The sequence below is a fragment of the Cavia porcellus genome, unplaced genomic scaffold (assembly GCF_034190915.1).
Source record: "Cavia porcellus strain 051 isolate PalLab524CR breed Dunkin Hartley unplaced genomic scaffold, mCavPor4.1 scaffold_9, whole genome shotgun sequence".
Taxonomy (NCBI): domain Eukaryota; kingdom Metazoa; phylum Chordata; class Mammalia; order Rodentia; family Caviidae; genus Cavia; species Cavia porcellus.
The window spans coordinates 79,704,500-79,726,582 of NW_026947492.1; the positions used below are offsets into that span (position 1 = coordinate 79,704,500).

General features: G+C 39.6%; 1 protein-coding gene across 3 annotated transcripts in view; it reads right to left on the reverse strand.

The window, feature by feature from the left end:
- Ano3 (anoctamin 3) overlaps positions 1 to 22,083 on the reverse strand; it is a 352,737-nt gene that overhangs the window by 24,694 nt on the left and 305,960 nt on the right. For all 3 annotated transcript variants that reach the window (XM_013147269.3, XM_003464998.5, XM_013147270.3), the window contains 4 exons: positions 16,377 to 16,459; positions 15,836 to 15,976; positions 14,373 to 14,537; positions 5,337 to 5,373 (listed from right to left, as the gene is read on the reverse strand). In XM_013147269.3, the coding sequence (XP_013002723.2) occupies positions 5,337 to 5,373; positions 14,373 to 14,537; positions 15,836 to 15,976; positions 16,377 to 16,459 (426 nt within the window). The remainder of the gene's footprint in view (positions 1 to 5,336; positions 5,374 to 14,372; positions 14,538 to 15,835; positions 15,977 to 16,376; positions 16,460 to 22,083) is intronic.

Below are 22,083 nucleotides of genomic sequence, written 5' to 3' on the forward strand. Positions count from 1 at the left end.
AAGATCTACTGTTTATCAGAACAGACTGAGTTTGTAAGTATCAGATTATTAAAAGTATCAGATTATGCTAATCTGTTATCCAAACTTCACAAAAACAGAACAAGAAAAAAAATTATAAATCAGCCTAACAGATGATCTAATTAAAGTTTGGTAATAAAACTATTAGATGGCTAAACTTAACAGTAAATGAAAAGAATAATACATTTTGATTTTATAGTGTTCTTTCCTCCTATTACTTTATAATATTATGTCTTCTATATTTATTTTAAGAATGAATGAATTTCAAATATCATAACAAGTATTATGAAAGTCAGAGGTAAATGTTTTCAGTGACCTAACATTAAGGATTTTTCAGTCTTATGGAGAAAATACATATATACATGGTATGGTAAAAATATGGTGAAGGACTAAATTTTTAAAATTTGGTTAAAAGATGCATTGCCTTTCACCCATCTTGAACTATTCTTTCTCACTTCCAACGCGCTTGCCCAGTGTTCTTGACACTTCTGAGGCGGTTCTGGATGCCTTATTTAAACCAATTCAAAATATTTTCCAAACATTCCTGGTCCCTTTGACTGTGGGGAAGAGTCACATGTTGCAGGTGTCAGAGCGATTACACAGAGGGATGAGGTCATGATGTGATGTTTTCACCAGCCTGCCCTCAGCAGCAGCATTCCCTCTGTTTTTGATCATGGTTCACAAAGACATTTATGAAAGAGGACTTCCAGAATGGCTTCAGAAAGTGGCACAAATGTGTTCAAGTGAGCGGGGGTATGTTGACGGTGCTTAATGGCAATTTGCCTTTTAATGTAACAATTTATTTAAATGCACTCAATAATTTGATCAGTATGGGTATCAGAGCAATATAACAGACATAACTAAAGAATCACAAATAGCTCTGGTGAGCTTGTGAAATGGAAAACCAAGGAATACAGCTTCAGGGACATGAAATCTGGAACCAGAAAAGACTACTAAGGATCAGTGGGGTAGAGGCCCCTAAATAAAAGTGAAGAGATCAGTCAGGCTGTCAGCATGCTGAAAAGTTTTCTACCGCTTTATATTATATTGTGACCAAGACTGCAATGCTCCCAACGCCGAGGCTTTGTGCCAGAAAGACCATGTGCTGGGGATCTTCTCACCAGTGCTCCAGGGAACCCTCTGGGCATGAGCACCTGGTGACTTTCAGCTTGACCACATGACTTGGTCTGACCAGCAGGGAACCGGCAGGTAAGGTGCCATCAGAGACTGCCTTAGCATTCGAGGTCTTAGTTTCGGAAGCCTGTGGTCCTGTAGGAAGCCCTGTTATCCCTCATGGAAGGACCCAAGTGAGCCACGTAGGGAGGTACAGGGTCTGGAGCTGAGACAAGGGCTACAGAAGACATCAGCTTTCCTGGGAGTCCCATAGAAGGTGTCACACATGTGCCAAAGCCACGTTAGACCTCTCAGCCCTGCAGACTGCCATGCCCTGGAGCACAGCTCCATGCTGGGCTGGCCGAGGACGCAGGACCCTCGGTGATCACAAACTGTTCTAAACCGGCTCACTGTGGTCCCTCATGCCGCAGTGACCGAGACCCTGGCATTCACTGCGATGATGGTGACTTACAGAAGTTCTGTATGATAAGGGAGAGAAACAGTTATCTGCAGCTGCTGTGTTGTCAGCATGTACAGCACGGTGTGAGGGACCTTGAGTTTGCCTTTCGTTGGAGGAGAAAATGAATTCTGGATATAGTTGGGGATATAGATACTATTGTCAATAAGAATGTGTCTTTGGATGAAGCATAACCTACTTCTTCCCTAATGAGATTAGGCAGGGACGATAAGCGGGCTGCTGGGGGCACCCACAGGCACACCCCAGCTTGTTTTGCCATTGAGTACTTCACTCCTTGCAGTGATTCCCGTGTGCATTATGATTGTGACCCTGTGAGGCAGGTCTGACCTCTGACACAGTCAAAACTGGTTCTTCAGTCAGCCTAGTTTGTTCCTTGGAATTAACCTTAAGTATAGACATCCACTATTTTAGGCAGTTATTACTGGGAACCCCTAAAATCACCCTGATACAGCTCTCCCCAAACACAAAACCAAAGTGAAGTGAGTACCACTTGGAAATGAATGCCATACATTTCTTCCCATATTAAAAAAAAAAAAAAAGATAAGAACCGAGCAGGTGTAATGGTGCATGCCTGTAACCCCAGCCCTCTGCGAGGCCAAGGAGAGAAGATCTGAGCCTGGGAAACGTAGCATGTATCAAGGCCCTGTTTAAAAGAAACACAGGAACACAAGCCAGGGATAAGTATTAGTGCAAAGGCCCTGGGTTCAAACCCATCTCCTCTGCTCACATGAACTAAAATCTTGGTTTGTTTTTTCTTTGTAAATTACAGAAAGAAAATATTTGAAAAACTTCAAGAAATATATAGTTTAAAAACATTTTAATAAGATAGTATACGATCTCTTTGGTAAATAAGTTCTAATTTCTAATATGAAACACAAATTAGCACAGTTAGGCTGGGTGTGGTAGTGCACCCCTGGAATTCCATCACCAGGGAGGCTGAGGTAGTAGGATCACTGCGAGTTCTAGACCTGCCTGGGCTGCACAATGAGTTCAAAACCAGCCTCAGAGTGAGACTCTGTCTCAAAACAAAAAAGAAGAAACCACCGTCAACAGCAAAAAACCAAACCAGCACAGTTAAAAGTTAAGCTGAATATATGCATATAGTAGATTATATGTTAAGAAAATATCAATTTTTATCAACTTAAATAAATGTAGTCCAATGGTTATTGATGAATAATTATGAATATATGAACACAGGGCTATCACTGGGCTATTGACAGAAAGAAAAGACAGTACCAATCACTGTTTTGGTTTCACCCGCTTTTTAAAAACACATTCTACAATTCCCCCAAATTGGTCTTATATTTTCTTCTGTCTTGAGATTAAAGTGCTTTTATAATGAATAAATATAAAGAACTGGCAATAAAAGAGACCTTGTCTCAGGGGAACCAGCCCTCTGGGGTGACACAGGCTCTGTTCATGATGTGTGAAAGCCCAGGCTGGACCATGGGTCATTCCCCCTGCACTGTACAGTCTCTCTGCAGAGATGTGTTCCCCTCCCTGACTTCTCACCACGCTGCCTCCTGTGGTGGGGGAGACTCACTCTCATGCATTAGGAACTGGTGATCAGCTTAACACCAGCTGAACGAAACTGGCGTGGTGCTGAGTGTGGATGGCTACCTGAGGACTGTTGGTTCTCCCAGAGGAGCTTGTCATACTGGCTTCCCTGATGTGAACCTGGCTGTTATCACTGGAGGCTTGGGACCTTGTTGCTGAGGATGGCTGCTGTTCACTTTGGGGGAGCTCTGGTCCTTACTTTGATCATTACTTGCTCGTTCCAGACGGGAAGATGGGTGCTATTTAACCTCCAGGAGAAACGCTGGCTTCTTGGGATGAACTCGGGTGTCTCATCATCAGAGGACCTCTGGATCTCATTGTCACTTAGGGTGGCTGTGGTACTTTTCAGGGGAGCTCTGGCTGTTATTTTTAGTGTCGTTTCTTGGCTCCACTGCAGAACCCTTTGCCTGCTGGCACAGCTCCTTCACCCAACTGGCATAGACTTTCTCGCTTCCCCTGCTGATCTTTGGGACTTCCCAGCCCAGATCCATAAGACAGATTGGTGTGAGTCATTGTCATGGGTTCTAGGTCTTCAGCTAGACTCATGCAGGACATTTTGTGGCATCCAGGGTTTCACCTGGATTTTCTAGGTCTTTAGTGCTGTGGGGAGATTTCCTGCACTTTAACTCAGGGTGACCATCATAAAATCATATTATAAATTGTGTCCTGTATATAATCATTCTCCTTGCAACTCCTAACCATAACACTTCTCAAAGCGTTATTCAGAATACAGGGAGGCAGGGCGCAACCCCCTCTGGGAGCCCTTCACATCCCAGAGTCACTGGTTCCTTCTTTCCTAAGGCACTGTGGCTCTAATGCTTGAACTTTCTCTAATTTTCTAAGCAGGTTTCATCATGCCTCTTTATGGTTCCCCATATGTCTACCATTCGCTCCGGCTCAGCCACAGCTGACCTGGCTAGTTAGTGATGGCTCATTTCCTTTCTGGTGACAGCACACCAATGCTTCTCCTCTGCTGTCCTCTCCTCTGCTCTGTGGTCATTATGTTTGTTATTATACACCAGGGCCTGTCTTACACCAGGGATACTTAATGATGTGTTTGGAGACTCACACCTGTCACATACCAAGGTATCTCCATTGCAGGTAGAAAGATGTTAAGGGAAAAGTCATTGCATGCTAGAGTTCAATACCCAGAAAAGCAATCAAACTTGAGGACAGAAGAAAGTATTTGCACACATAAAAAGTTTAAAGACATTTACTTTCAGGTAGGAATATAAGGAATTGCAGGAGCAAAGGAGACAGGAAGAACTATCTAACTGAGACAAGGGGTGGCAGGAATTCCCAGGGAGCTGGGGTAAGCCCGAGTATGACCCATCCAGTCCAGGGCAGCTAGAAGACTTGAAAGATAACCCTAAGAACTGAGTAGAATACTTGATGGGATTTTACAGATTCAGGGGCAATTTAAAATTTTGGCAAAAAGTTTAGGGTAAATAAAGGGAGATATGTAAAACTTCAAGTCATTTTCGTGAAAAAAAATTAGAAGTGGTTCTAAAATGTAATTACGTACAGTGGATGTCCTAGATTTGAAATCAGTTATGCAGACATAGGGACCTGAGCATTAGTTAATAACTAGGTTAAGTACACAGATGCAACTTCCATGGAAGGAGGAGAAGTAACAGTGTGGGTCAGGTACCAGGTGCGGAGATGTGGAGAGAGGAACACTGAGAGCAGAGTCTCCATAGTTAGTACTTTTAACCAGAAAAGAAATAGCTATTCAAGGACAGAAGCCCAATAGTAGCAATAGAGTCATGCTCTTTAGAACAGCTTGGGGAATAATATAAGAAACTCATAAGGTGGTAAAAAAACAGTTCCATGGTGGGCTTTACCGAAAGCAGGAAGGTAATGTAGCGGAGGGCTCGTTTTCCTTGTTAATCTCTTTGAACTTCTTGACTTTTAAAAACACGTCTATGCAAAACTATACATAGAACACAAACAGTTTAAAAACTGGTGAAAAAATCACAGGCAGCATCTTTGCTAGTTGGGAGTTGAGGTATTCAGCAACTAGAGGCACTGGTCTCCTCCAGCACTGCTCTCACTGTTACTAACAGAGTAGGAAACCAAAGACCATAAAATGCTACAATGCGTACAGCGACTACAGACTCTGTGTCCACTAGTTTTCTTACTAACGGTGAAGTAATAAAAATGGACTCACCTAAGTTAGTGAGGAGGTAAGCGATTTTTTCATAGGCCTGTAATAGAAAGAAAGCATAATGAATATTTCTTTCTTTTAGCAAAAGTTGAAATTTGCATTATTCAAAGACACATCTAAAATATGTTCTGCAAATCATGTTCCACAAAGTGGTTACGTTTTAAATTAAATGGAACAATTCATTAAAACTTAAGATATAGTGCTTTGTATATATCTATCTACATATACAAAATAGACATAAGTAGAAGTATATGTATAAAATTTGTTATCTGCAATAAGTTTTTCTTGCATGTTAACTTGTTTTGTAATCTAATTTCTAAATCAGAAAAAAGTAAACAAATTTTTCAGTTAGATATGGATGAGTTGAGATTGAACTTTAACATTCTAGTCTTTTGACACACTGGAGGAAGAAATAGAAGCCATGAATTCTCTATTATTCATAAATAATTTTCCAAACTATGAAAAAAAAACACAATTTGCCGGCTTGCATTTTTAACGAAAAACTGAGTGGTTATTTAAAAGAGAATCTAGGTCAAGTCCGCACAATATGTAAGTTGTGTGTAAGATAGATTTTTTTTTTTCCTGCTAATAGTTTTCATCTCCTGCCAGCCTGAGCCCTTCTGGGATCTATTCTAACCATCATTTGTGTAGACTCAAGTAAATGACATAGATTTTAAAGTTGGCTAAGTAAATGTAGTTGGAAAAAGCATATTTGCTCCAGACAAAAGGTGTTACATGTTTATGATGTATATGTGTCTGTGTGTGACTACATACACGCAATTCAATAAATTAATGTTTAGAATAATGTTTCTAATAACTCTGTCTGTTGGCATGCAAAATTACACGTACACTTCACTTTAAAAGTTGCTGACAGTCCCCTGAGTGTCCTTATAATGGAACGACTGTGATGATTTTGTTCCTTTCTCTTTTTCAGACCTAAAATATTCTTGGGATGGAAATATTATGCCAAAACCAAAAATAGTTGTGTAAATGCTCTAGGGCAGGTTTTGTTTGTTTGCTTGTTTATTTTACTGTACTCACAAGCCTTCATTTTCAATCTGAAGATGAGATGACCTGGAATTCACGAGCATCAAGGTTATTCTTATCGTAGCAAGTCCTTTCCATGCCTCATTTATCAAGTGAGGCAATTGCATCGAGGTCTCTCAGGGCTGGAACTGACCAACCCACAAATAGTGCTTGGTGGTCACTGCACTGATATCACCGACTTTGCCACCTTCATGGAGGCTGAAGTTAGTTCTGCTTAAATAATTGCTATTCAGAGTATTGTCACTGTGCCCAGCAGTGTTTTCCACATATTCCTATTCCTTAGCAACAATTCTAAGTGGGTATGATGATGCCCATTCTACAAAGCAGGGCACTGAGGCTTAGTGTCAGGTGCCCAGCTCAACACCGTCCCACTAAGTGAGTACTTGAGTTAGGATGAGCTATGACAGCCTACTTTCATGACACTGTGCCTTGTCACATTTCAAGACTTCTATCTTATTCTTAGCACACAGAGCCTGTCTGCAAGCCTGCGAAGGGAATACCTGTAGCTGGGTGCTCACTGGAGTGCAAAGCTTGTGGAGAAATGTTCCGAATCACAGGAGAGGCTGTCCTGCAGTAGGAAGCTTTCTGGGTTTAACTGAAAACCTGCATCATCCACAGCCCGGATGCAATGGCTGATTGGGACCACTACCAAGGTGTGCTATGCAATCAGCCTGTGAAGACCGACTTGTAAAGTCTAAGCTATGAAGCACAGAGAGCACGATTTTACAGTGTGGTGCATGGCAGCTGTCACTCGGGCAGGGGAGTGGAATGGTAAGGTGTTTGAGTGAGCAGAGACAGGGAGGATGATACAGGGACACACAAAAACACGGTCTGTATTGAGTTTCATGGAAGAACTTAAACTCCAGTGGACAGAGACAAATGGCAACAAATATGCACTTGGTCAGGAGGTAAAAGGTCTGTGGGGAAGAGGGAAGCGGGTGGAGTGCAGCGCTGGTGAGAGAACTACTTCCTCCAGCCGCTCCTCTTGATAGACATTCAAATGGAGCTGTGAATGAGGGAGGCAAGCTGAAGCCTGAGCCGAGCTCCTCTGAGATGTGGTGCAAATGCCCAAGGCTGGCATGGACTCCATGGACTTCCTGACAGGAAAGGGAGCCCGAAGGACAGGAGAGGTGACAGTGACCTAGTGGAGTAGAGGGGTGGCAGAAAGACCTCAGAGAGGCGTCTTATCAGGGGACGACTGGCTACCGTAAGGATGCTAGAACTCACTCTGAGCTCAGACAGCACCGGCTCCCCGCTGATGCCGTGGTGAAGTTCGGTGGCAGAATCAGTTAGGCAGGAGGCCAGGAGCAAGCGCAGGGCTAGGGCACAGTTCACACACAGGGTAGCTCAAGGGGCCCTGCAGTTTAGTACCCTTAATCTCCGAGTCGGAGCCCCAAGTGTAGACTCACCGTGAAAACAACCCCCAGACTCCTGCAGAACAGGAGAGACTGCTCTTTTCCAGCTCTCTACCCTCTGAGTGTCTAGAGATTTGGATAGAGATTTACACAAACCAAATGAAGACAGTTTAGAAAAGCCAACCCTGTTATTAAATGAATCATTTGGCATTAACCCCTTTCTTGGTTAAGCCCTACGTCCAAACTTTTGATCTGCCCCATCTTCTAGCAGCTTGTGTGCAGGCTAATGAGTGACCGAGAATAACACATACTAGGAAAGGTAAATATATTTTGAGGCTTGGTGACCACATCTGAGAAAACAGCCCAGGCATGGAGACATGGAAATGGGTCAGCCAACAGCTATTTTGAAGAAAACAAGAGATATTATGGCAGCCATTGTTGATTTCCTGTTGTTTTATTTTGAAGTCCTGCATTGTTCTGATTTGCTTTACTCTGTTTTTTTTTTTTTTTTTTATGTTTGTTTTTTTAGTTTTTTTTTTTGTACCTGGGATTGAACTCACCACCTCACGCTGGCCAGGCAGGTGCTTACACCACCAAGCTAAATCTCTGGCTGTTTTATTTTATTCTCTTTAAAATAAAAAACAAATACATCAATGATGGGGAAGAGCAGAACCAGGAGAGTACTGACACTACCCCTAAACTATTAGTAATTTCTCTTCTTTGGTACTGATGTGCTTTGTGTATGGTAAATGGATGTCATCTTAAGAGAGGAGAAATAGGAAAAAGAGTTCATTCTTTCGTGGAAATCAAGAATCCACAGTTTTAAAAGTTGTTGCATAAAATTTGATGCGTAATAAGAAACGGAAAAAACTTTTAAAATTACATTCACAATCTATACAATAGACTTGTAATCAAGTTTTTATTATATTAATTCCTATATTTCTCCCCAGTTGAATGTTTATTTAGAATTTCCATGATTGACCTGTTTTGAAATATTTAGAGAATGCACAGTCTCTGGTTAAATAAATATGGCTGTATATTTTGTTCCATGTAAAACAATTATTGTACGCTTGAAAAGACAAGTCTAACACATAAAGAATCTGACGGCATGCAATATGAAAGATGCCCATACATTTGGAGAATAGCATGTGTTAAGGTTGTTCAACAGATACCTTTCAGATAATAAGCAAGGACCTGGGTGTTCAAAACCAAGGAAGCAAGAATTCTGCTTACATGCGCTCAGCACTTGGACAGTGGGGAAAGAAGATTGCACAGAATACTCGCAGAGGGCCTAGTAATTCTGCCAAGAGTCAGTGAGCTGAGAGGTCAGGCATCCCCAAGAGCCTCGGGCTGCTATTAAAACAAAGACGCGATTACTCAACTCCACGTGAGAGCGAGAAAAAGGATCTGGGAGGAAATAATCTACAACTGCTATTTTCAAAGATGAAGCGATATTCTCCAAGGAGACAAAAGAGAAAGGGACATTTTAGACAGAAGAAGCACTGTGAGCCACACACAGGGGTGGGGAGCTGCAAAGCGCAGGAGGATAGAGGAAGTGGCTGGGAGGCTGGAGGCCTCAGAGAGAGCACAGGAGAGCAGAGGAGAAAGCTGGGTTCCTGCAGTGATCCCCACCCCAGGAGGCAGGTATGTGAGGGTAGGGTTTATGTCAGAGCTAGTGGAAATCCCTGAAACAGTTTCAAGCCTATGCTAAAATGATCCAAAGTTACAATTTAGATACATGCTTGCAAAAATCAGGTGTGAAGGAGATAGGCGTTTACAGTAGAAATGGCAAAACTATCAAGTTAGAAGGTCATAGAACAGTCCAAGCAAAATGTAATGACTTGCTTAACTGAGGAAGCCCAGTGAGATTGTGAGCAGGGGGTGGAAAAGAGAGAAGCCCTTGAGGAAAACTCAGAACCATCAGTCACTGAGAAGATGAAAGAAATGTATGAGGGATATACAAGGATTTAGGCTGTATATGTTTTTATATGGCTGATTTAAGGAAACATTTGTTTTAAACTATTACCATTCCTATATTTCATTATGTAGCGCATTTTGAATTACAGCTGAGAAACCATTAGAGTTGTACAATATTTTCAGTGTAAGTCTCTCATTTGGGAAAGATGGTGGCGCAGAGATCCTAAGTTCCAGCTACTAAGAAACAAAATACATTTTTAGGAGCTGTATAGTCAGTTTTATTCTTAAAATAACACAAGTGGAACTTTTAGTTTTTCTAGATGGACATTTCAGTGATATAATACTGCACATTGCAATCTATATTTGATGAAGCTCTTCAATTCATATGTAGATTCAGATGAGCCAGAAGAGATATTTAATAATTTATACCTTAATAGTTAATAATAAGTACCATAACATCCTCAGTAGAAAAGAAATATATAAATTTAGAAAAGAATTATTATTAAGCCAATTAAAAATGAATGTAACAATCTTTTCATATAGATTGAGCTGGCCACATATGCGCTTTCTTTATGCTAAATGTGTTTAAAGTTCATCTCCTAAGTTAGTTGCAAGGGTAAAGAAGTATTTATAGTCTATTCCACTTCCATCAGTCTATGAATCTCTATGCTGAAATGTCTAAGAATTAGACACAAACATTTAGGAGAAGCAAAGACAGCTCTGACTTCTCCTGGGGACTCTGATGTTTGCTCTGAAGCACCGAGAGTGAATGGTATTCAGCTGGGCAGAGCTGCAGGATTTGAGGATCTCCAAAGGTTGTGTGGGTAACCTCCGATAATGCCATGCTCACCTGCCTTCAGAGGTCTTCCTGCTTTGAGCAGAGATTCGCCCTACAGAATACAGCCCTTGCTTTCTGTAAAATTAAGGGTTTTGGAGGAAATAATTGAGCCTCAACAAACACATCATCTTAGGGAGAACAAAATGTGTACCAATCATTTGAGAGAAAAAATACAGAAATATGAGAGCCAGTCATGATTGTAGTTAAAGGGCGGTAACTTGGGAGAGGGGTTGGCAGTGAAGCAGAGACTGCTGATTCAACCACAACCAGAATGATCCAAGTAACACTAGAGTCTAGTACACCACTGAAAAGGCACCAGTATTTATTTTCTCATTATTAGTGACAAGACGAAGAACGCTTTCATAAGAAAAATGTTTGAGCATAAATCTTAAATGCAGGCTCTGGATCATGCATTGGGTCCTCACATTCTAACTGAAGGACGATTCCTTCTTCAGGTGGGTACACAGTGTTAACACTGGACGTGGAGTGTCTGTCTCAGAGCTGTCGTGCGTGCTTTCCCAAGCAAAAATTAATTAAACACATTCATTTCTTAATTTTCCTTGTCTGGAAGAGTCCTTATCTTCAGAAGTATTAAGTCAGTCCATTAGGTTTGTCCAAGATGCTTTTGAAGATCACTAGACCTTGGGAACAAACTACTAGATCAAATAGGAGCAGGGGTGGGGTGCTCTGTTGCAGGTAGTGATAGGGTGGAGGAGATGTGGAGAAGAAGGAGATGTGAGACCTGCCACACAAATCACCAGTAGCTGGCACATGTAGATTAAAGGTGGGAAGGGCAAAGGAAGGCATCTTAGGCTTTGAGCAAGTTGGCTTCTATGCAGTATCTTAAAATTTGTATAGTTCAATATACTTTATAATAACAAGGCATCGATTTTTGTAATTTAAAGGAATGATAAGGATAACATACTTTAAAAGGAAGTTATAAAATTAAGACATCAAAAGAATGAAAATACTGAAATTTTTATATGGTTGAACTTTTCGGTAGTTAAAACACATCTATGCCTCATCTCTGAGCATTGCACTCTACCTGTGAATTCATCCTACACTTCTGCCTAAAATCTTTGTCCAATAGACTTTCCTCATGCCTCTTAAAATATTTTATTAGTATATTTGTTTAAAAGATACAATATGACCCAAGGTATATGTTTTTCTTCCTCTCCAAAGACAATTTTGATTATACAAATATCTATTTTTATATGTAAAAGTGTGATAGAAATGAAGAAAATAAAAGAACAAAACTTCAGTATAAATCAATGCAGATGTGGTCTGAAAAGTTAGGTAGATTCATGAAAAGACTGTCATATCCATATCTTGGACCAACAGAAATGGAGTAATCAACTCTATTAAAGAAAAAAAAAACAGAGAAAGGAAAGAAAATGTTTTTGCTTTTTGAGAAGGAATGGGCGTATCCATACATCAAAAAAGGAATAAAAAATTTACAATACTGAACAAAGCAAGCTTAGGGAAGGCGAGTTCTGTGTTAGCAGCTTCCACACACCAGACAAGGGCTCACTTCATCTTCCAGTACCCTTATCTGTGAGTTCCACCATCCTCATTTGAAAAATGAAGAAGCAGGAGGCCACAGATGGTCCATGGGATGTGGAGGGTCACAGAGGGGAGGAAGTAAATCTGCTAGGTCTGTGCCCAGAGTCCTCAGGACCCCACGGAGAAGAGATGACACAGCAAGTGACAATTCCCAGACAGCTGAGAGGATGCAGGTGACACAGGAGTGCACAGGTGGGCAGCAGGGCCGCATGGTCATGGGCTGTGGGCAGGATGGCGCCCAGCCAGCCATGGACAAATCTTTCCTTTCCTCAGTGAAAGACACAATCTTAGAGAAGACCCAAACTTACTGCCTACATGACTGGGGTTGTACGCGTGACTCAGTGCGAAGTTAAAACAGAAAATGCCTTCCACATCCAGCACGCCCCTGAGTTTATGCCATGGTAGAACCTTTCAAAGCAGAAGTTGTTTTTCTCTGATTATGAATTATGAATTATACTGCATACAGAGATCAATATTTGAATGATGAGAAAAAAAGTTATTTCAAAGCGAAAGTGTTTGGCATATATCTTACTGTGAAGAGATGATACTGTTAACAGTTGACTGTCATTTCCTATGTTTTGAAATCCAAGTGGGTGAGTTGTATATTTCAGAAAGTTAAAAAATCAAGTAACCTTGTATATCTTTGCTATGTAACTGGATTTCATGTTCTTAAATAATAACAAGATAGCATTTAAGTAGATTATATTACTCCACTATGTACAATTTTGAATTCATATTCTTTTATTTTTGGTCATTTAGCACCTTTTTCAATTCTTACTATTTTATATAGTCATATATTAATAACTTCTAACAGGGCTAGGGATTTAGCTCAGTGGCATAAGTGTCTGCCTGGCAAGTGCAAGGTGGTGAGTTCAATCCACAGGGGAAAAAAAAACCCAAAAAACAAAAACAAAAAACAAAAAAACTGTAACAAAACTTCAATTCTGTCACTGATGATCTCTTTAAAATAAGGTCTCTAGAAAATGCAATGTATATGACATCAGGCAACAGAGACAGAAAAAAATCACCAATACTCTTTATTTTTCAGAGACAAATATTGATAATATCTTGATGTATAATCCCAATTATTATATATGTAGCTATTAATGCTCTATTGTTTTATTTTTGATGCTCTTTATCAGATATATTTAAAAAAGAGATTTATATTTGATCAGAAAACTATTTTGTCTGAATTCTAGATTAACTTGCACAATGTAAGTTATCTAGCATTGTACTTTTTCAATGTTTGTTGTACATTTGTGATCCAATGGCATAAATTCAAGTATTTTATGCCTTATCTGGAGGCACCGTAAATACTTTGCTTCTTCAACCAATTAAACTGAAACTGAAGAAAGCAGAATCAGTGGATATAAACTTCTGAACAATGGTTAAAATTTATTCTCTGACAGCCTTTCCAGGTTAATAAAATTAAATAGAAGATGCCCTATGGACTCTCATGGCAAAGCACGAAGCATTCATTTCAACCACATTTGGAACCAAATTCTAATTGCTTATATATAATACAATAATTAGTAGCTCTTCTTTTCAGAAAAAGATTGGTTTCCATCCACTGACTTCCTTGCAGAGGCAAACTGATGATGTCTCCCACAGACTTTTGGTCTTCATATTGATAAATGCATGTGATGCTGAACAAAAAGCCCTCTCTTTGAGGAATTAAATTGCACAAACCTGACAAAGTGGTCATATAGTGAAATAACCAAGGTATAATAATGCCCAGTGCAGCAGACCGTGACAGACACACAGGCCATGGTGAAGGAAAGATTGTCATCCTCCTCATGTGAATGGAACAGATGGAGAGGGAAAGAAGGAGAGGAAGAGGGAAAAAGAGAAGGAGGGAGAAGGGGAGACAGAGACAGAGAGAAAGAGTGGAGTAGTTGCTTTAAAGATCACAAGCCTTCATTTTCAAGCCAAATTTTCTGCATCTTTCCACCAAACAGTCCTATGAGCCCGAGTTTATTTAAGTGGTTTTGTAATTCTACACATCCCTCAGTTGTTCAAAAAGTGCCTGGCCCCTCTCAAGTACACATCAGATACTCAATGGCTGGGAGTTTTCACCAGTCTAGATTATAAACCCAAAAGGCAGAGGCAGCAATCCAACCAGCGCTGGCTTGCATTTCAAAAATCCACCACCTAAACCACACAGGTGGAATATTTTCTGTCAGAATGAGCTGTCAGTGCCGAAAATGTACATCTGTCTTATCTTGTCGGCAGTGTCAAGACGTGTCACCTACGAGGGGGCGTCACCCCTTCCACTTCCCACCCCTGTGTGCAACTAAGAGCAGCACAGAGGACACTTACTAGATTCAGCAACATGATGATTATGAAATTGATGCAGACCGCGGCGGCAGATGTGGCGAACTGCCAGTGTTGCTTGATGAAATTCCACTTGAAGGATGCAAACTGCTCCATGACCACCAGGCGATACACCACTACCGCGAATACCGCAGTGATCACCAGAGAAATCTGTGACACAGGACACCAGAGAGGGCACCCGGAGGTGCATCCTTAACAGGTTTGAAGCAGAGGCATAGATCAGAGACATTGTCCCCAAGAGTTAAAAGGACTGACTTTCAGGGCTGGGGATTTAGCTCAGCGGCATAAGCACCTGCCTTGCAAGCAGGCGGTCGTGAGTTCGATCCCTGGTACCGGTAAAAATGAAAAAGACAAAAAAAAAAAAAAAAAAAAAAAAAAAAAAAGGACTGACTTTCCTTAGAAAGGATACACTGAGTATATTTTCCCTACTGAGGGAGTAATTTATACTAGAGTCACAACTAACACTAAAAGATTTAAGCGTAACATGGTAACTCTGCAAGATGGTGGATTTAACCACCACACAGTGCACGTGTAGTTCAAAACACCATGATGACATGAAAGGACCAAGAATGTTACCTAGCATTTAATATAAATAGGGTTCAGGGGAGTTACTTAGCCGTAAAGTAAATGCTTAGCACAAGTGAGGGCCTTTGTTTAACATGCACAACAAAATTAAAATGAATCAAACTTAGTTAACTAAATTTGCAAACAACAAAACAGAAATGAGAAATATTTAAGGTGTTTGGGTATGATAACAGTTATCCCTCTAAAGTACAAATTTTATCTGCATTTTGTCACTCAACTGGAAGGCTTTCTTTTAACACAAAATACTCAACTCAGTAGGGTGCCTCAGATAATTTCCATTTAGTCTTAGGTGATCTTAGTTCCTTCCAATGAATGCTTTAGTAAAGAAGTACACAAATTCCCTTTTATAAATCTCCAACATCTGCTATGATTTCTGTTTTGTTGAACTGAATATATTACCAAGGTATTAAAGGTATTTTCTTTTTTAACAGTTCAATTTCTTTTTTGTTGAATTATATTGTCAAGAACTCATCTATGGTTTTATCAGAAAGAAATGCTTTGTATATCATCAAGGATGTATTTACCATAGTGGAATAAGACAGAAAAGGATAAAAAACAAGTACGTGTTTAAAAACAACTACGTGTTTCCACCGGTCCTACTTTTGTTATTTAAAGAATATTTCCTTATTAGTGAACTGATCATATATATACTGTAGGTTGGATTTATCTCCCTACATTTTTATACATTAAGTGGAGTATCTTAGAGAGAGATAAGAAGGAAACGATACAAGAAACAAAGTTTGAAAGAGAAATTAGATGGCTATTATTTTACATTCTCAAGGTCACAAAATGACTTCGCATCATAGGACACCCTGATCACTCTGGGACCCCACAGCATTTTCATAATGAAGACTGCACTTTACCATGAAGAATATTCCTGAGACAGAGACGAGAAGACGGGTGATTTTGTCGGAGGAAGGCTGATGGGGCTCTGGCTTCCCTGTGATGGGATTTACAATCTCCATCTTGTAATACTTGGCTTCAAACTGGGGGCGCAAGGTCTCCTAGAAGAGATGTTAAAGTTACTATCAACACCACAAACTTAAAAAATGCCTCCAAGAATTAATGTAAGACTACTACATTTTTCCTGCTTTCATGCTGTCTTCCAAGATATATCCTTTAAAAAACAATACGTCAGTTATTTTCCAAATAAACCTTAGTCTATTTTAATTAGCATGCTTTTCCACTAGTGTAATTTAAGGATGTATCACGGAAATAGTTTTGCAAACCCTTATTTCATTACTGATCTTTATTATCTTCATGAAGTACGAAGTCACGTTGGTAGAAAACATCGCGAGGAAGTCTGATGTATGCATCACTCCTGGCTGAAGAGTTGGGACGCAGCGATTTTCCACACCATGAGCTCCCTCAGTGTCTGTGCCTCCTGGCTTCCTAAAGCCTCACCTCCTCTTCTTCCCATTCAATAAGATCCCAGGTATAGGTCAGTATACTTCTTCTCCTCTTCCAAAACTCCAGGAAGACAGTAGCTATAAAACAAAAAGATAAGAATAATTAGTTTTCCAAACACACTGGGTTTTTTCTTTATATCTATTTATTACATTTTGGAATTATTATATTTGGAAGCAATACTGGAAATTCTTCCTGTGTCTGAATACCACTGTCAGTCTGCATTCCTACAGGGTGTGTTCTTTCACTGACTCGAGTGCAAGATTTTTGTTAACACGATTCATCAAACTTAGAGGCTAGCTTCGAGGCTAGGTTAACACCAGTGTGGAAAATATGTGTTTTTTTTTTCATGTTTTTTATTTAAAAAAGAATAAAAATGATACAGAATTTCAAAACAAAATAACAGACTAACAATGATTAATATATTGTGTACTGTTATCTTCAAAGTAGTTGCTCAGATTACGAGATACAGGCAGGAAAAAATGATCAGACAATGAAAGCAGAAACCACTGTTATTGATGAACCAACAGAGATTAGTAGTATAGTTCTCTGTTTGCTTCTTCCCCCATCTCATTTGTCCTTTCCTTCTGAGCAATCTCTCATCATGTCTCTCTCATGATATCTATTGTACATTTTGGACCTTATTTACTGCTTCAGTTTTTTAACACTCGGGGGACAATGTGATGTTACATGTGAGTCTCATTTATTTCACTTATGAGAATGCCTCAAGTTGCATCCACTTACCTATAAAAGCCTCGTTTATCATTCTTTACAACTGAGTAGTACCCCATTGCATAAAAATACCACATCTTGTTTATCTATTACACAGCTGATGAGCATTTGGGTTGTTGCCAAGATTTAGCTGTTACAAATTGTGTTGCTATAAACATGGGTGTGCATACATCACTGTGTCAAGATGTTTTCAATCTCCTGGGAAAATATCCAGAAGGGGAATAGATAGATCTAATGGGATCTGCAATCCTAATTTTTTGAGGAATCTCCACACTGATTTCTGCAGTGGTTGCACCAGTCTGCACTCCCACCAGCAGTGGAGAAGAGTTCCTTTTCCCCCACAACCCCGCCAGCATTTGTTATGACTTCTTGATGATGGCCATTCTTTGTGGAAAAGACTAGAAGATGAAGACAGAATAACAAAGATATTCAGCCACCTTCTCTTTGATAAAGGAGCCAAACATGTTCACCAGAAGAAAGACAGTCTCTTTAATAAATAATGCTGGAGAAATTGGCTCTCCATATGCTGTAGACTGAAACTAGACCCATGTCTATCACTATGCACTAAACTAAAGTCAAAATGGATCAAAGATCTAATACGAAAACAAAACACTAAATCTACTGGAAAAGAAAGTGGGTAGAAATCTTGAAGATACAGGGGTAGGAAAAGGGTTCATGAACAAAACCCAAATTGCACTGGAAGTACTTCAAAAGATCAACAACTGGGATCTCATCTTATTGAAAAGTTTTGCAACTCAAAAGAAATCACCAACAGAGTGAAAAGACAACCCACAGAATGGGAAAACAATAGCCAATTGTCTCTCAGACAAAGAACTTGTTTCTAGAACATATGAAGGGCTGAAAAAAATCAGGGTCCCAAAATTTAAAGACCCAATCCAAAAATGGGCATCTGAGATGAACACACAGATCTCAGATGAAGAAATAACAGTGACAGATAAGTACATGAAGACATGCTCAACATCATTGGTCATTTGAGAAATGCAACATAAGTGTCTTTTATTGTTTTTTTTTTTTACCAGTGTATGCATATTCAAAAATTTTAAGAGACTCAAATGAAAGTATCTTCCATGAATGACCACAAAAACCATATGATACTTTTTGGTACCCTGAAAAGGGTATGGAAGGAAAAGAGGGGGAGAGAGAGAGAGAGAGAGAGAGAGAGAGAGAGAGAGAGAGAGAGAGACAGACAGACAGACAGACACAATTTTGGTAGAAGAAGAAAAGGAGGAGCAGAGAAGCCTGGTGTGGGTGCATATTCCTGGCAGACTCTTAATGAGCAGGAAAGGATCCACTGGGAGAAAGAAAGATGCCAGAGTATTACCTGACTTTCCTCCACAAATGGCACAGGGAGTGTTTTCTTCCTGGGAAGTGGGGTTGACTTTCTGGGGAGTGGGGTACAGTTTTGAAGATTCAGTGGATGTAGCAAGAGCTCACATTTTTCATAACTGTCTATTGCAGTACTCACCCATCCTTCTATCCACTCCTGCTCTCTTGCTTTGGCTGAGGCACTCTAAGCTCAGGAATCTTTCTGGCTAGTGGTAGGGACAGTGATCTTCATTGTAAATGTAGACTAACAAAAATAAAATGCAAGTTTCAAAAACAGAAGTTGGAAGAGCAAGGCGAAGTCTCCTTTGTGACTGTTTTCATTGTCTTAACACACGGCAGAGGTAGGGAGTGTGGCTCTCAGGTTTTGTTTTATTTTCCTTTATCCTTAAAAATCAGCACTTGTATTCATTTTGCACACACACACACATAGTCACATGATCTTACATTTATCTCACTTTAGTGTCTACAAAACCTTTTCTCACCTGTGGCTTTGCTGTAACTTTCTCTCTGCTGACATTTACAGGGAGGCAGGCAGGCAGGTATTGTTTGCACCTGGGTTTTGGAAAAAAAGGTGCTCCATTGTCTGTGCCCAAGGTCACATGGCCAATGAATGAGAGGTCTGGGCCTGAATCTCTCGGCAGTTATTCAGCACCCACACAGCATAGTGCAGAGCCTTCAGGCTCTTTCTCCTTTAGCCTGTGCCACAGACACTACCCCTAGTTTTCTGTGAAGTGCTGGAGGAGCCTGGGTGGACCATGAAGTAAGATGCCCACCTGCACTGGCATCAAGGTGAAGGAGGCTCCCAAGCCCTCCCTGGACCTGTCCTTAATGGCAGGTGGCAATTTCATTGCTAGTGGGGAAACCTAACCACTTCTAGGGATGTGGTGCATAAAAGAAAGGAAGGAACATCAAGGGAGAATTGATTATCAAAGGAAACTCAAAGGGGAAAAATATTATTCCAAATAAGCAATGATAATATACAGACTAGGAGCTTGGACATGAAGATTTAAATTCAGGCCACAATACTTAGAAGGCTCAATAAATTGTACTTGTTATTAATCTCAGTCAAGGATTAAAGTTGAAATGTGTCATACACTCCTCCTTAGACTTGAATTAAGAGACATTCACCACAAAACCCAAGAAAAATAAAGGATTTGGATAACTATAAGTATCATAGCATTATGAAACACACGTTGCCTATTTGTCAGAAAGTGGGTTTTTTTTTTACACTTTAATATTAAACTAGCCATTGTGTTAAAAATCCATTATAAGACTGAAATACATCTATTGATTTTTCATGGTTTATTTATTTAAACTCTGAAGTGAATTCAAATTCTCACTTTAAAATATTAATTATAAAGAGGACATACAGAGTAATTTATTGGTGTGCCAAACAGAGAAAGGGTACAAATTATTCTTTGCTAATCTCTACTAAACTTATTTCTAAGAACACAATTAAAGGCATATCCCACACTCTACCAGGAGTGGGGTTACATGAGTTCATGGACTTCCCAAAAGAGACAACTGTTCTAAGGATTAAGGACCTGTGGATTTAATTGAATGCAACTTATACATTAAAAAAAGAGGTTTTAAATTCATCTTTACCTGAAACCATAATATTAAGTAAAATAAATCAGGTTAAATATTACTTGGTTGCTCTTAAATGAGAAATCCAGAATATAAATCGATTAAAGAGTCAGATGAAAGGCAGATGATAAGAAACAGGGAGACAGATATTTTATAATTATGGGATGGAGGAGGAGGGCTGGGTAGGGAGGGGACATAAAAAAGAATTGAGATGTGTTACATATGTGGACCAGCACCCTGTGAGGAATGCAAGCACTGTGAACTGCAAACATACCAATTAAAGAAAAGTTTTAGAAAGTGATATTTTATTTTACATTTGTGATGATATTTTATTTACATTGTCTTACTGGAAAATCAAATTATAGCTTTGATCATACTACACAAGTACCTTATAACTCCCAACTCAATGATAAGTAAGTTTTTAAAAGCCAAGAGGCGAAAAATACCTTTTGACCTTATTTTCCTGGCATTATGCTGGTTTTCCCAGGTTTGTGCTTTTGTGTTCTCAGTCATGGTAATGCCTGTGAGCACTGTTAACTTTGACCGTGGCTGGATTCGGCTGTCTCTGAATCAGGCACCAGATGAAAAGAACCCAGGTCATTAACGAAAAGGATGGGGCAGGTTCTGGAGGGGTGAGGTGGGGGAGCACAGATGAACTGGAGATCTGAATCGGGGAGTCGCAGAGTGCCTGCTGCATAGGCAGCTTTAAAACATCCCAGCGCCCTGTCTGCACCTTACACCAATTAAATCAGTATCACTTTCAAAGATCACCCAAAGTTCCCAAGAACTTCTGGTGTGCTGTCAAGTTTGACTTCCAAGAGTGACTGTTATGTTGATGAAAGGGGAAATGGAGACAAAATTCATGGTAAGTGTCATGGTTGGACCTCAGCCACAAAACTGCGGGTCCAGCTGTCAGAAACTGTAACTAGTGTTATTCTGATGACCAGAGACGTAGAAAATATTTTGATAATCACTTTAGATACATTACTTCTCATGTCTTTAAAACTCATTCTCCAAATAGGTAACAAAAAAATGAACTCATGAAATCTGTCTACGTGAAATGGGCCACAAAATGACTTTTATGACTGCCCAAAGTTGCTTAGGTTAGAAATGTGAGATTTTGAGAAACTATACCACTCACTAAAGACAAAGGTAGCTAGAATGAAGGAGTCAACAGAGTAAAAGGTGGTGGAGAGGGTAGGGTGTACATTAAACTTACTTGGTGTTAGGATGAACATACTTTAAAAGATACATATATGTATGTATGTATATATCTATCTATACCTTTTCCCATTTTAAAGATATATATATATACAAAATATACATACACAAAATGTATATATACAAATTTATATATGTACAATATATATGTACAAAATTTTAAAGATATATATCTGTAACATAGATAACTACACTATTAGTTTCTGTTAGTTCATCAAAAAGAATGGTTTGTGCTTTCATTGTTTGATTGGCCTTGTTTTATCATGCCTGTAACTCATAATCTAAACAAGTGCTTTGAAGATAACAATACACAATAGAGTGATCACTGTTAATCTCCTATTATTTTGTTTTGAAATTTTGTATCATCATTTTTATTTTTTCATTTTAAAGTAAAAAAATGAGAGCATAGAGTAAAAACCATTGCTTTCTTTTTTTAAAGAATAAAGTGTCAACATTGATACAACTGAAAAGAAAGTTTAGAAATAGACATTCATGTGTTGGTGTGTGTGTGCAGACATATTAGACAGATTAAAGTGACATATACGGAATGCCAAAAGGACATACACCAGATGTCGGTGTTACTGTTGGGTGGGAAGTGGGTTATAGAATCTGTTCACTTTCTCCATCCCATACATTATAAAGACACCATGATTGCTGTGGTCCTTTTATCCCGACTTACAGCTGGAGTCTGTGAAACTGGGTTGGTGACAGAATTGAGGCTAAGAGCTTCCAGTAGAGAAAGACGTTTTGTTATCAAGGGACAGCCCGGTTTCACATGACACACAAGTGGGAGAAGTATTCTAGAAAACCCGATGAT